The sequence below is a fragment of the Pituophis catenifer genome, unplaced genomic scaffold, assembly GCF_029215685.1.
Source record: "Pituophis catenifer annectens isolate HBS135680 unplaced genomic scaffold, rPitCat1.0.hap2 SCAF_2, whole genome shotgun sequence".
NCBI classification, from domain to species: domain Eukaryota; kingdom Metazoa; phylum Chordata; class Lepidosauria; order Squamata; family Colubridae; genus Pituophis; species Pituophis catenifer.
Window position 1 is genome coordinate 15795082 of NW_027256882.1, and position 15846 is coordinate 15810927.

Sequence of the window (15846 nt, forward strand, 5' to 3'; positions counted from 1 at the left end):
GGGGGTAAGTTTTTCAGTGCCATTGTAACTTCAAACAGTCACTAAACGAATGGTAGGACTAGACGTATATCTATTTGCTGATAAAGGATTACATCTAAATCTCATCCCAACTGTTGATTGATGGTATTGAAAGGAATCTAGAAGAATCAGCAGGGATCCATAACAGGGGTGGGTTCCAAATCTTTTTACTACTGGTTCTGTGGGTGTGGCTTGTTTGGTGGGTGTGGCTTGGTGGTCATGTGACTGGACATGGCTTGGTGGTCAAGTGACTGAGTAGGCGTGGCCAACTCGATGTCACTCACAACAAGGTGGGGCGGCACCTTGCTGTGAGTGACATTGTGTTGGCCATGCCCACTCAGTCACATGACCGCTGCTGCAGAGACAGAGCGATTTCCTATGTACCTCTCCCCCCCTTGGGCTGACAAAATAAAAGCCTGCCTGCCGAGTGGCCTGGACTGGAAATGTCCAGGGCTGGAGCGAAGGAACGTTTAACAAGCTCCAAACTGTTGCTGCAAGCCTGTAGTACAGTGGACTAAAGCACTGTTATTTACATCAGCTGCTTGCAATTACTGTAAGTTCGAATCTCACCAGGCTCAAGGTTGACTCAGCCTTCCATCCTTTCTAAGATAGGTAAAATGAGGACCCGGATTGTGGGTGCAATAAGCTGACTTTGTATAAATATACAAAAGTATGAAGGCTATTGCTTAACGCATTGTAAGCCACCCTGAGTCTCCGGAGAAGGGCGGCATATAAATTAAAGCAAAAAAAAAAAAAAAAGGCCTGGGTTTTGTTTTGGGGTGGTTTTTTTTTTTTTTTTTTTGCCAGAAGCCCCTCGGAGAAGCACTATTTTTTACCGAACAATTTCTGTGCTGCCAAATGTTAGTGTACATCGCTGTTGCGGCGCTGCTTGTTGCTGCTGTGGTCGTCGGGGCTGCTCAATTTAAAGAATCATACCGGCTCAGCTCAGCGTGACTGTGAGGAGCAAGAGGAGAAGCAAGGCGCTGTTGTGGCCCGTACGCGGCCTGTGCGGCCGGTGGCTGATTCGGACAGCGAGGAGGCTGGTGTGGTGCTGCGCCAGCAGCCTGTGCAACTGGCACTCGAGTTGGACAATGAGGAGGCTGGAGAAGATGTGGTGCCAGAGGCGGGGATTCAGCCAGGGCCTTCAGAACCTCCAGAAGCTCCCTTAAGTGAAGAGGATGAAGAGGAGGAGCCTCTTCTCGATGCACGGGCGCGCAGAGCTGTCAAAAGGCAGGAGTGGCTCCTCAGGAGGAGATCTCCTCGAGAGTAAGGCTTGGGGCTAATTGGCCACTCCCTTAGCCTATTTAAGGAGGAACACCGACTGAAGCAATTTTGCAGGGAACAACTTCCTTCACTCTCCTTTGTGCCTTGATCTTAGTTCTCTGCAAATTGCTTCTGGGCTTTCTGCCAACCATAGTAAGATTAAGATTATTTATTCTTTGAATTCTTGTAGGCTATTAAGAAAGTTAATTAACAGCCTTTGTTTGAAAAAAAAAACCTGATTTAATTTAGTAAACTAAGGTTTGTACAGACTTTGTGTGTGCTGCGTTCTTTGGGGTCCGTAGCTGGGGCAGAACAGGCGCTTGCCCCACAGTGGCCAACTTTGCACGCACTTGTTCCCGTGCATGTTTTCCCACTCTCATCCGGCGTGCACAAGGAGTGTGAAGGGAGGCAGACACCGCGCTGAGAAGCCGAGAGCAAAAGTAGCGGAGGCGAGGGCGACAGGTGTGTGTGTGTGTGTATGTGTGTCCTTCCACGGTCCCCTCCCAGGTGACAGCCAGGGCTTCACACACACACACACACACACACACACACACACACACACACCTGTTGCCCCTGCTACTTTGTTCTCGGCTTCTCGGCGCTCTTAAAGTGGATCTTGAAGAGCTGGAAGACATTTCCTTAGATCGCCACCAAACTCATTGTTGGGAGTGTCAGGGTAGCCCCTGAATATACGAGAAGTGTTGGGCAAAGTTCTTCCAAAGCTCGCCCAAGTCTTCTTCTCCTTGTATGTTTGCTCTGTGACACGTCCATCACTTCCGTCCCCAGCAGCCCTTCCCTTCTTTGCAAAGTAAAGAGTCTTTTCGTCCTTGTCAAGATCCCTGATCCTCCCCTATCACCGTCGGAGACATTGGCTTACACTCACACACACACACACGTTCTCCTCGCCCTCCCTTCGTCTTTCTCTGCTGGAAATCCCGGCCCATAGCAACGAAAGGAAAACACCATTACCCCTTGCCTGCTGCGGCCGCTGCCGCTTCTTCCTTCTCTCTGCTAGCAGAAGTCGGAGAGGAAAAGGCAGTTGCTTTGCTGTGCATTTCTCCGCGTTTCCATCCCAAGTCAGCCACAGCCACCCTCCTAACTGCCGTTGGGAAGGTGATGCTTGTGGCAGATGGGAGGGCAGCTGTGGCTGACTTGTGATAGAAACGTGGAGAAACGCCTGATGAAGCAACTGCCTTTTCCTCTCTGGCTTCTGCTAGCAGAGAGGAGGAAGAGGCAGAGGTGGTGGCAGCAGTGGCAGCGGCAACGGAAGGCAAGGGGCTGATCCAGGGGTGAAATCCAGCAGATTCTGACAGGTTCCGGAGAACCTGTAGCGGAAATTTTGAGTAGTTTGGAGAACCCGCAAATACCACCCCTGGCTGGCCCCCGAGTGGGATGGGAATGGAGATTTTGCAGTATCCTCCCCCCAGGAATGGGGAGGGTATGGAGATTTTGTAATATCCTTCTCCTGCCATGCCCCCCAAACCACACCATGCCCACCAAGCCATGCCCACACAACTGGTAGTAAAAAAATTTGGATTTCACCACTGGGCTGATCGCAGCCAGTGTGGTTACCTGCCGGGCTCCCTTTGTGTGGCTCACTTCAGCGCCGCCAAACACACACACAAGGAGGCCTCCTTGGAGACGCTTCAGAAGCTGAGGCTTTTTTTTTCTTTTCCCCCTCCTACAGCTGCCTTGAGGGCTTTGCGGCGCGGAGGACACCTCCTCCCAAGGTTTGGGGAGGGAAGCAGGGTGCGTTAAAGTAAGATAAAAGGAAAGCGGAGTGGGGGTGGGTGGCAAGCTGGCCATGGGGACACCGGGAAGGCAGCGTGGAAGGCAGGCAAGCATGGCGGGGCTTTGGGGAATGGAGTAAGCTGCTAGCTCTCTTCCCCACAGCCCGGCCATGCTTGCCTGCCTTCCACGTGGCCTTCCGCTTGCCTGACTTCGCAAGTTGGCCACCGGGATGCCGGGAAGGCAGCGTGGAAGGCAGGGAAGCATGGCAGGGCTACAGGTTGCGGGGAAGATAGTAGGGGAGGCAGGCTGGGATGAGGGGAGGACAGGGGCAGTTAGGTAGGCTGCGACTTGCAGGCTTACCTGGCAGGCAGATCAGGGCCACTCAGTTGGAGCGCGGTGCTTCAGGCAGGGAAGCTGCAAGCAAGGACCCACACAGCATAAGTGAGGAGTGACTGGATGGAAGGGTGCAGTGTGAGTGAGCATCGGGCGGCCAGGGCGAGCAAGCGGGGACCGGTTTGGGGGCGTGGCCAGCCAGCGATTACTAGCGGTGTGGCGAACCAGCCCAAATTACTGCTACCGGTCCTCCCGAACTGGTGCAAACCAGTAGCAACCCACCACTGATCCATAACCTCCATACCAACAAGAATCCATTGTTTCCACCCCCCTAACTAATTCATAGTACAAATTTTCTAACAACACAAACAATGTAATCTTCATCTCATTGCCTGTTCTGAAGCCAGTTTGGGATGGATTTAAGTAATCTAATTTTTTCAAATTCCTTGAAGACATTGTACTATGTGACTCTACGCTTAAAAGGGGTACATTGAAAACAATGTTGCGCAATAATATGGAGACTGGGAGGGATTTTTAAGTCCCATCATTTAGTTGAAAGAAGACATTCCTGAGGAATTTGTTCGATCGTTTTTTATATGATTATGTTTAAAGAAGAACCACTAAGAGCTGTTTCAGTTTTTGAAGGTAGGAAGAGGTTGGGGATCAGGGGTGGGTTCTACTTTTTTTTTTTTTTTAATTTGATTTATATGCCGCCCTTCTCCAAAGACTCAGGGCGGCTTACAATGTGCTCAGCAATAGCCTTCATCCTTTTGTATATTTATACAAAGTCAGCTTATTGCCCCCACAAACTGGGTCCTCATTTCACCTACCTTAAAAAGGATGGAAGGCTGAGTCAACCTTGAGCCTTGGCGAGATTCGAACCCTGCAGTAATTGCAGGCAGCTGGTCTTAATAACCAGCTTAATAACAGGGTGCCTTAAACCCCTGTACTACCAAGGCTCTACTTACCTTTATTACTGGTTCGCAACGGGGCCGCGCGTTTTGATTTGCAAGGTTTTTTGCTGGGAATCAGTGTTTACAGGTACTGTATGAGTGCAGTGGTTATTATGCAGTATTGCAGGCTAATTATGCTGACTGCTGACTGCCAGCAGTTCGGCAGTTCGATTCTCATGGGTTCAAGGTTGACTCAGCCTTCCATCCTTCCCAGGTCAGTAAAATGAGGACCCAAATTATTGGGGGCAATGTGCTGATTCTCTCTTAGAGAGGGCTGTAAGCACTGTGAAGCAGTATATAAGTCTAAGTGCTATTGCTACTGGTTGTAATTCATGAGGAGCATAAAATAGGTCAGTCACATGACCAACCTGATTTTATCATTTTTATTGCCATTGTTAAGTGAACCCAATGGTTCCCTATGGACAGTGGTGGGATTCAAGTAATTTAACAACCGGTTCTCTGCCCTAATGATTTCTTCCAACAACCAGTTTGCCAAACTGCTCAGAAAGTTAACAACCGGTTTTCCCGAAGTGGTGCGAACCGGCTGAATCCCACCACTGCCTATGGATGTGATTTTGCTGAAAATTGGAAGACAGTTCTGGCAGTTTCATTTGGATGCTACAAATCAGGAATCTGGAAGACTTTTTCCAAATAGCACATTTTATTAAAAGGCACAAGCTTTTGTGAGCTGCAGCTCACTTCATCAGATGCATAGATTGGCCAGACAAATAAGAGGATTTAAATTGGAACAAACAAGGGGAGGAGGGAGGAAGGGGAGATAGGGAGGGAAAGTTAGGTTAGTTATTTAGATGCAAATTACATGTGAGACAGATTACACCTACCTTATCAATTAGCAATTTTCATGTATTAAAAAGCTTAGCGGTTCTTCTGATAATATGATCCTAAATAATTTTAACGCTCTATGGATTGTTGGAAGAAAGATTCATCTGGTTATAGTTCCAAGTGGGGAGAAGGACACTGGAAACATGGAGGCTGATTGGAAAGATGGTTTATTGGTGAACAGGACTACATGGGTTTGAAGTCCTGGGCAGCTGACCACATGGAGTGGAGAGTGAGGGTTATTTATACTTTCTCTTGGGCCTTGCCCTTGAGCTTCCTATTCCTGTGACAAGAGCATGTATTCTATTGGTTGCTGTAGAGGTCATAGCTATCTTTGTAGGTTATCTGAGTCCCAGGCTTGGTTGAAGCTTGCTGTGTGATGCAATGAAGGGCAATTCCTATTGTGGCTGAATGGCTTTACCCTGCCTTTGTTCAGAGCTAGACCTTGCTGCAGGCAGTAATGGATTACCAAATCTACATTTCTAAAACTGCCCCAGCTCAGTATCTGCTTGCCGGGGGGGGAGGGGGAGCTGAGGCTCTGAGTTTCTGTCTCCAAGAGCATGTTTCTCAATTTCTCATCCACAGAAATAGAATATTCTGCTTTTTTAATATTTCCTAAAATATTTTATTCTTCTAGGAGAGGTGGGTGCTAGCCAGTAGTGGGTTTCAATTTTCTTCCCTACCGGTTCGCTATTGGGAGTGTGCGGCGCTTCTGCGCATGCACAGAGCATTTTTGATGATGTCCGGGCAGGTGGGCGGAGCCTCCCGCCACCACCACTACCGGTTCAACCAAACCGGGGTGAACCGGTAGCAACCCACCCCTGGTGCTAGCTTTCTACTTCCCCCAGGCCTCTCTGCTACTCAAGGAAGCCTCTTTACTGGTACTTATAACAGAAAAACAGAATTGGAAGGGACCTTGGAGATCTTCTAGTCTAACCCACTGCTCGGCAGGAACCTCTACACCACTTCAGACAAACAGCTGTCCAATCTCTTCTTAAAACCATCCAATGTTGGAGCATTCACAACTTCTGGAGGCAAGCCAGTGGTGAAATCTAAAATTTGTTACTACCGGTTCTGTGGGCGTGGCTTGGTAGTGGGCGGGGGGTAATGTGACTGGGTGGGCATGGCCAATTTTTTTTTTTTACCTTTAAAACCATTTTTTCTACAACCTCTTCGGTGAAGAGGTTGTAAAAAAATGCTTTCAAAAGGCTCTGATCATCCCAGCTGAGTTGCCTGATCGGCAGAGGCTTTTTTTCTTTTAAATGCCTCTGACGATCAGGCAACTCAGCTTGGATCGTCAGAAGCATTTAAAAGAAAAAAAAGCCTCTGCCGATCAGGCAACTCAGCTGGGATCGTCAGAGGCTTTTAAAAGCATTTTTTCTACAACCGAAGAGGTTGTAGAAAAAATGCTTTTAAAAGCCTCTGACGATCCCAGCTGAGCCGTGTGATCATCAGAGACTTTTTTTTTTACTTTTAAAAGCATTTTTTCAGCCGAAGAGGTTGTGGAAAAAATGCTTTTAAAAGTAAAAAAAAAAGCCTCTGATGATTGTATGGCTCAGCTGGGCATGTGGGGGGGGAAGGGGCAGGGATTTTTGCTACCGGTTCTCCGAACCACCCGCCTCCGTCGCTACCAGATTGGGCGATCCGGTCCGAACCGGGAGCATTTCACCCCTGAGGCAAGCCTTTCCACTGATTGTTCTAACTATCAGGAAATTTTTTTCTTCATTCTATTTAAGGAGGAAATTGCATTGCTAGACCAGATTTTGACATATGCCTGCTACTAAGGATTACACTGCATGGCTCGTTTTTATCATGAGTTGCTCTTTTGTATTTAAACCGGGCCTCAGTACAATAATGTAGCATTTAGGAAGAAAGATACAGGCCAGCAACCCAGCACTGGAGGCCAAGATGGAGAAGATCTGCACGGCCACCGTGTATTTCCCTTTGGTGCTTAGGTAGGTGGGCACAAAGGACACCCAAACGCTGCAGAAGACCAGCATGCTGAAGGTGATCAATTTGGCTTCGTTGAAGGTCCCAGGCAGCTTCCTAGCTAGGAAAGCCACCAAAAAGCAGATGGCAGCCAGGAAGCCCATGTAGCCAAGAGCGCCATAGAACATAGCAAGAGAGCCTTCATTACATTGCAGGATGATCTCTTCAGGTTGCGAGTTCATATCAGAGTCAGGAAAGGGGGGCGAAGAGCCCAGCCAGATCGTACAGAGAACAATTTGGACAATGGAGCAAGAAAGGACAATGGTGTTGCTCAAAGTCTTCCCCAGCCATCTCCTTACCCGGTTCCCTGGCTTTGTGGCCAGGAAAGCCAGCACCACCATGATTGTTTTGGCCAAGACAGAAGAGACGGCAACCGAGAAGATGATGCTGAAGGCTGTTTGTCGGAGGAGGCAGGTGGCTTTGCTTGGCTGGCCAATGAAGAGGAAGGAGGACAAGAAAGAAAGCAGAAGAGAGACGAGGAGGACATAAGAGAGGTCCCGGTTGTTGGCTTTGACAATGGGAGTTTCTAGGAATTTAATGAAAATTGCCAACACAAATCCTGTGACTAAGGACAAGAACAATGCAAAGGAAGCCAGGATGATCCCTAAATTTTCATCATAAGAGAGAAAAGATATAATCTTGGGTACACAGTGATCTTGAGCCTTGTTTGGATGCTGATAGTCCCCACACAGGATGCAAAGATCTGCATCTAAAGAGAACAAATATCATTTTCAGTGCTGCATGCTAGCCCGGTAAGATTTGCAATAAAATTTGCTTTGTGACAGCAGATGGCAGCATCTAGGTAACTTTAGTTCAGCTCAGAAAAGCTAACCAGGGTTGGTCCTGATTGTTATTTTGATAGAAGACCATCAGGCCAGAATGGAAACTTGAAAGAACATTCTGGAAAAAGGCAGATGCAAACTATTTTAGGAATCTACAGTGGTACCTTGGTACTCATTGTTAATTGGTTCTGGAAGCCATGATGAATATTAAAAACAACAGGTGCCAAACAAACTACATGATGTCAGTCCTGGAAACCATCTTTTATTTTGGATCTTCAGGGCTGCCACATTTAGTGCTGTGGGAAATTGGGAGGAGGGATTGTATGGAGCAGGGGTGATATATTTATTTATTTATTTATTTAATTTGTATACAGTCATAATAACATTCTTTTCTCTGAGAGTCAAGGACATCCTGCCCTGCACCTGGAGTGGTGTGACTGGGAGGCATCTCCAGTTGGGACGGTGTATTTTGGACCATGCGGTGGACATGTGGGTGTTGGGCAGGGACTTGGACTTCTTTTGGGTAGGGAAAACCTGGAAGCTTTCAGATTCGTATTTTCCCCAGATGTGCCAATATGACATCTCTAATAAAATGGAACTTTGAGGATCTTGTAGCCTCGGAGTCTTCTTTTGTTGTGGGTGTTACTTGGAACCCTGACATGACTTACCACGTGATCCTTTGTTTCAGCTGATGAGATCTTCCTGTCTGTCCCTTTTCCTATGTCAGTGACCTTCCCAGCATGGCTGATTTCCTGTCTGTTTGTGGCTGTCCCCCTTTTCCTATCACAATGTGATGAGTACCAAACAAATGAGTACCAAGATAACATTTTTGCATCAAAATGCATCTAGTACCAAATTTGATTTGATTAAAGCAATCAAGTACTGAGGTACCACTGTATTCAGAATACTATAGGTATACAGACTAAAGCCACCAACTTTGATAAGGAAGCTTTCCTTGTTATTTATCTTCACTTTTAACCTGTCAATTGATGCTATGAATGATTTAGTTGTATTCTTGGGGAAAAACACTCCAAGCTGGAGTACAGCATGGCAGAGAGTCAGTACCATCTGACTCAGGGGTGAAATGCTCCCGGTTCGGACCGGATCGCCTGATCCGGTAGCGATGGCGGCTGGTGGTTCGGAGAACCGGTAGCAAAAATCCCTGCGCTCCCCGCATGCCCAGCTGAGCCGCGTGATCATCAGAGGCTGTTTTTTTTTACTTTTAAAAGCATTTTTTCTACAACCTCTTCAGCTGATAGCCTCTGATGATCACACGGCTCAGCTGGGATCATCAGAGGCTTCTAAAAGCATTTTTTCTACAACCTCTTCCTCCGAAGAGGTTGTAGAAAAAAAAATGCCTTTAAAAGCCTCTGGTGATCCCAGCTGAGTTGTACTGATCGTCAGAGGCTTCTAAAAGCATTTTTTTCTGCAACCTCTTTGGCTGAAGAGGTTGTAGAAAAAATGCTTTTAAAAGTAAAAAAAAAAAAAGTTGGCCATGCCCACCCAGTCACATTACCCCCCCCCCCCCCCGAAGCCATGCCCACAGAACTGGTAGTAACAAATTTTAGATTTCACCCCTGATCTGACTGGAATTGAACTTCTAAAAATGGTGTGCTTTTCTCCTTCACTAATGACATGAAACTATAAGTCCAAAAATCTGATACAGTACAACCTCTGGTCACAATCGCTTCTGACCGTGACCAAATCGGATTCTGACCAAAAAATTCACAATTATTATTTTTTTTTGCAGCCAATTTCCCCTTCTGCACCAATTTTTTTGCAAGTGCCAAATCTCCAAAAGTAGGTTTGGATCATGATCAAATCAGTTTACAACCAAAGTTATGGAACGAATTATATTCGTGACCAGAGGTTCTACTGTACTGTCCTAAAAAACCTCAACTTTTGAATTAAAAAAATGAGAAGTTTCTCCAGCAGCATTTCTCAACCTTGGTAACTTGAAGATGTGTGGACTTCAACTTCCAGAATTTTCTAGCCAGCATGCTGAGGAATAATGGGAGTTGAAGTCCACGCATCACAAAGGTTACCAAGGTTGAGTAACAGACTTATTTAGAGCCTGCCTAAGGGCATTGTTGCCCTTTCTCTCAAAGGAAGGGGTTGTGTATCGGAGCTACCTACCTTCCTGAGTGGAAATGGTCCCTTCTGGGCAGGGGGCACAATCATAGCAGCAGATAGGCTGCCCCTTTCGAGCTGCCTTGGCGTAGCCAGTCCTACAGCTTTCGGTGCACCTGGAATAAGGTGTGATCTAATAACAGAGACAAGGTACATCCAGAAGAAAACATTACAGGGAATCGTGGTCTACGGAATGGAATTCTAGTTGGCAGCTCTTAGCATCTATCAGCCTTCTCAAAACTGGTGTTTTCCAGATGCAGGATTGTGACTCCGAGCCTTTCCAGTCAGCATGCCAATAACTGGGTTGGGAAGACCTGAGGTTGATATCTCACAATTCGCGTCAATAGGTGGTACAACAATGGCAACCTTGGATAATCTCCAAAGCTAAACTGGCTCAGACACTTTGTTGGGGGACCACCTGGACTTCTTCTGGAAGAAGGCAATGGCAAAGCCTTCTGTATGACATAGGTAGTCCTTGAGTTACAACCATTTATTTACTGGCCATTCCAAGTTACAATAGCAATAGCACTTAGGCTTATATACCGCTTCACAATGCTTTACAGCCCTCTGTAAGCGGTTTACACAGTCAGCCTATTGCCCCCAACAATCTAAATCCTCATTTTACCAACCTTGGAAGGATGAATGGCTGAGTCAACCTTGGGCCGGTGAGATTCGAACTGCCACACTGCTGGCAGCCAGTAGTCAGCAAAAGTAGCCTGCAGTACTGCATTCTAACCACTGCACCACCACTATGGCATTGAAAAAAGTGATGTACGACCATTTTCACACTTACAACCATTGCAGCATCTTAAGCAACTAAAGGCAAGTCTTTTCATGATTAATTGTTCTCACTGTTAGGAAGTTTCACCTTAGTTTTACATTGCTTCTCTCCTTGAATAGTATCCATCCATTGCTTCTTGTCTTGCCTTCAGGTGCTTTGGAGAATAGCTTGACTCCCTCTTCTTTGTGGCAGCCTCTGAGATATTGGAACACTGCTATCATGTCTCCCCTACTCCTCCTTTTCATTAAACTAAAGGTAAAGGTAAAGGTTCCCCTCGCATATATGTGCCAGCCGTTCCCGACTCTAGGGGGCGGTGCTCATCTCTGTTTTAAAGCCGAAGAGCCAGTGCTGTCCAAAGACGTCTCTGTGGTCATGTGGCCAGCATGACTAAATGCCAAAGACGAACAGAATGCTGTTACCTTCCCGCCAAAGGTGGTCCCTATTTTTCTACTTGCATTTTTTACATGCTTTCGAATTGCTAGGTTGGCAGAAACTGGGACAAGTAACGGGAGCTCATCCCGTTACGCGGCACTAGGGATTCAAACCGCTGAACTTTTCAATCGACAAGCTTAGCATCTTAGCCACTGAGCCACCGCGTCCCTTTTCATTAAACTAGACATGCCCAATTTCAGCAAAAATTCTTTATATGTTTTAGCCTCCATTCTCCTAATCATCTTTGTTGCTCTCTACCTTATTAAACTGCAAGGGCCATAAAATAGCCTCAGGATGGATAGTGAACTTGAGTCCGGCCTCCGCTGCCTTCTCTATGCTCCCAATTTTCACTCTGCCGTTAGTCCGATTGGGAAATTGCACCCAGTTCATAATGTCAAAGTTGGCCGCCAGTTTGCCATCCTTGTCCGTGTAGAGCCCGCTTGAGGAATCATTTGAAAACTGGACCCCTCTTAAGAAATAGTGAAGCTGGAAAGGCAGAGAAGACAAGAGAAGAATCACTTCCTATTATGAAACAAAGGGAGAGGATTTTTGGAGATTTTGTGCAAACAAGCAAAGCCCCATCCGCGGGATACAGACAGCACACAAAACCATGCACCCTCCGCTCCACAGAAAAACTTCTTCCCATGGAATCAGTCTCTGGTACCCAAAAAGTTGGGGGCCGTTGCCCTAAGCCACACACTTAGTATATTGTGTAATGATTTTTAACTGTTGTAATTTAGCCAGCTGTGTGAACATAGTTAAATTGTCAAAATGAAATAATGCCATTTTTCATGAAATTATGTAGAGGTAGCCAGTGGCGGGATTCAAATAATTTAACAACTGGTTCTCTGCCCTAATGATTTCTTCTAACAACCAGTTCACCAAACTGCTGAGAAAGTTAACAACCGGTTCTCCCAAAGTGGTGCGAACTGGCTGAATTCTACCACTGGAGATAGCCCTCAATTTAAGACCAGTCACTCAGCAACTGAAAGTTATGACGGATTGCCCTGAGGGTACTTACGTCCTGAATTTGAAGATCCATAACTGCCCCCCTCATGGTCACATGACCATGTCAGATGCTTGCCAACTGGCCTACATTTTTAGTCATTTGCAGTTTTCTATGATAACATGTCTGCATTCAATTATGCTTTTGCCGAAAACCAGCATTTCCTTCCGGTTTTTGGCAAAAGTGTCCCATAACGAAAACAATGAACTCGCTTTAAGACTGCAACATTCACTTAACGATTGCTGCAAAAAAGATTGCAGAATCACAGGGGTGAACTGCTTTACGACCAACAGGAATTACAACTGTAATTGGCAGGTTCCATTATGGTTGTAACTCAAGGACTACCTGTACATTCTAGGAATGATAAGCAAGTCAGAAGAACTCTTTGTAAAGTGAGCTTCTTTGGAGGGAGACAAGTTGAGGAGAATACCTGCCATGGTTGCAACTTGGAAGCATCCTCCAACCTATTTTTACTTGACCCCGGGTTCCTCCTGGATCTGGACATAAGGGCAACCTGTAAACCCTGTACCACAATTTTAATAGTGTTGTAAATGGTGTATCTGTCTTGGGACAGGACTCTTTCAAGCTCCTGGGGAGGTAAGGTCTCCACATTCCCATTCTCCTTGCATCTTCTCCAGCCTTTCACTGACAGACCCAGCTTTGAGTAGGAACAAGAGAATGCTTCTTTCCAAAACTTTTCCAGGAAGAAGGAACGGGGCTCATAAGAGTCAAATGTTGCCCTTTTGCTTGACTTGTCTAAGGAGAAGGAACCTTGGATGTTCTGGAATAAAAAAGGCACATAAGCCAAGATCAACTTGATGTCCCATACAACTGTCGTGACCCAGACTTTTCCCACTGTTGAATCGAAGTTGCTGTTGAAGATTTGATGAAAGCGAATAATTGGACCAAAAGCAAAGTCTGTGTCTGCATAACATAAAAATACGTTGACTTGCTTCCACAGGGTGGTTGGTACACTTTGGAATGTGCTGGTGTAGGAAATCATTCGGGAATATTGTTTCGAGAAGGCAACACAAATGTCATTCCGGATCAGCATGGAGGTCAATGTCCTAGTGAACCTTTCCCCATTGGTACTATCAGGAGCAAACAGGCCAATCCATGTCCATCCAAAATGCAGGAGCAGTTGGACAATACCTTCGTACTGGGTTCCTTCTTTTGGAACCATGCGGTAAAAAAAGGGGAATTGAGTTTTGTCACTATGAAGAGAAGGAGCCAGTCCATAACTAACCTAAAGCCCAAAAGAAGACAACAACAACAACAAAAAATTACAATTGGGACAAAGATCCAAATTTTACGAGTTCATATAAAAAAAAAGTATTGTTTACCATTGCTCTCCATTTGTTTTTATTTCAAACTGTAACTTCTATTATAGTGTAGCAATTTAATTAATTAAATAATTATTCCTTTTACTCCCTTTTTATGCAATCCCTTCAGGGTAGAATCAGGGCGACTAGATGGAGCTGTCTGGATGCCCTTCCCGATGCCTATGTGACGTTCACAGCAGATATTTTTTCTTTGCGCCCTGATAGAGAAACGTCTGTCGCTGCCTAGGATTGAATTCTCAACCTTCTGAGTGGGAGGTGAGTGTCTTCACCACTAGGCCACCATGCTGCTTGTTTATTATTTATTTAATTAGTTTAATTAGTTAAATTTATTTGCCGCCTATCTTGCCGTAGGGCTACTCCAGCGGCTTTCAATAATAAAAAGGAAGAAAAATGAAAAAGCATGTAAATAGAACAGAAGTAAAATAATAGAACACTAAAGTAAACAATGACAAAGGAACACAATGAAAATCACCATCTTTTTGGTCTGGATACGTGGAAGAGGGGAGTCAGCATTGACTCCTGGCCATATCTCTTCAGTTTTTTTCACGTTTTTTTTGGAAATGGTTTCTTCTTCCTAGAAACAAGTGATCAGGACTGGCCAAAGTCATTTAACTGGATTTGTGCCATTTTGTGCCAATTTGTGTGATGTCTTCAACCACTGCACCAAATTGTCTTTCTACCTCCAACTACCCTGTTTCCCCCAAATTAAGACATCCCCTTAATTAATAAGCCCAATTGGGCTTTTGAGCACACAGCAATAAGGCCAAGTGCTTATTTCAGGGTTCAAAAAAATATAAGACAGGGTCTTATTTTCAGGGAAACACGGTAGGGGTGGGTAACTGCTTGGAATTCATATTGTTTTGGGAAAAAGAGAACCTTGGGACAGTCATTTTCTATCCCTTTAGACCTATGATAGGAATGAAGCAATGGCAAACAACTTCTGAAAAACCTGCCAAGATTCTCTGAGAATCAGACATGATTGTACAGAAGACAAAAAAAATAAATAAAAATCTTTTGGAAATCATGTTTTAGGGAGGCAAAAAATGAGAGTGAGCATATCAAGGTTTTCTCATTTGATCGTTATATTAAAGGAGGGTGTTGTGTTTATTTCTTTGAATAAATAAATAAATAATAAATAACTTTATTGTCATTGTACGTGTATACACAGTATACCCATACAACGAAATTCACTTAACACCCAATGACCACGTCCAACACACATAACAATCCTCAAACACACTCCCACCCACCACAATTTTCCACCCCTAAACCACCCAAACATCCACACAACAGACCAAGTAATACTTGAAAAACAGTTCTAAGTTTATTGTGAGCATACACCAGTCTTTTTTTTCCCTCAGCCTGGAGAAATCACAAAATCAAACCTACACAATTGATTGTTGTTCTCTTGTATGGTGTTTTGAATAGTATTTGTCAGGTCTGCCATTGTAAATTCTTCAGCCTGGCATCCTGCCATAAAATGCAGGAGGGATGGAGGAAGGGAATGTTAGGAGGGAGGGATGACAGGATGAAAGGAATCAGAGGTGCCAATCTGGAACAGACCAGTGTATCCAAGGACATGAGCATGAGAATAGAATTGAAACGACACCAAAGAGGTGCTAAATCTCAAAGTTGTTACCAAAACACAAAATTGAAATACTATTGGACACTCATGAACTGGTCAAGGGGTGAGGGTCTGGGAAATGGAGAAAAGGCAGGTTTTGAACAGGGATATTCAAATTCAGCTTTCTTATGCTGTAACCACTAGGCTTTAGTAAAAGTATACCTTTCTCTAAAAATGGAGTCGAGGGTCTTTCTTTCCTAAATGCCCAAGCTGGGACAAGACTGACAGTATTCCAATTTCTACCTGTGGGATTTTGTAGATGCCCAGAAGAGTGGCAATTTGGTTGGAGATTTCAGAGTCAGCCCGTTCCAAAACAGCAAGCAGAGGATTTGGTTTCCCGCAGCTGAAGTTGGGGATACTGCTTTTCCCACCAGCGAGGAGATCTATCACAGCGTCAGAAGTTATTCTTTTATCAGAGTAGTTCTCATAGAGATTGTAGCCCAGGGTGATGTTTGGTGAGAACCCAGAATTCTGACTGATCTTCTGAATGGCAAACCAGAAGGACAGCACATGCCAAAATCTCATTTGTGACTCACTGCCAAAAATATAGATAGATTAAAATAGGTAGATGTTCAGATTATCATTCCAGTCCTAGTAAATTTTAGACCTTTCTCCATGCTC

At 45.2% G+C, this 15846-nt stretch overlaps 2 protein-coding genes across 3 annotated transcripts in view; one reads left to right on the plus strand and one right to left on the minus strand.

Moving 5' to 3' along the window:
- Nucleotides 1-15846, plus strand: part of LOC139311782 (zinc finger protein 850-like) — a 300225-nt gene that overhangs the window by 50997 nt on the left and 233382 nt on the right. The window lies entirely within an intron of this gene.
- LOC139311787 (vomeronasal type-2 receptor 26-like) lies at nt 6926-15750 on the minus strand. Its single transcript, XM_070936301.1, has 5 exons — nt 15469-15750; nt 12689-13504; nt 11511-11738; nt 10046-10172; nt 6926-7836 (listed from the first exon to the last, which is right to left on the minus strand). The coding sequence occupies exons 1-5, from the start codon at nt 15748-15750 to the stop codon at nt 6926-6928; spliced, it is 2364 nt and encodes a 787-aa protein (XP_070792402.1).

What these genes read in the sequence shown, in the direction of transcription:
- LOC139311787 (XM_070936301.1), bottom strand. Translation starts at nt 15,750, where the DNA reads ATGAGATTTTGGCATGTGCTGTCCTTCTGGTTTGCCATTCAGAAGATC. An exon ending in GCATCTACAAAATCCCACAG is followed by an intron (nt 13,505 to 15,468) that starts GTAGAAATTGGA and finishes TTTGGGCTTTAG; the next exon opens with GTTAGTTATGGACTGGCTCC. An exon ending in CCAAGTTGCAACCATGGCAG is followed by an intron (nt 11,739 to 12,688) that starts GTATTCTCCTCA and finishes CTGCCTTTCCAG; the next exon opens with CTTCACTATTTCTTAAGAGG.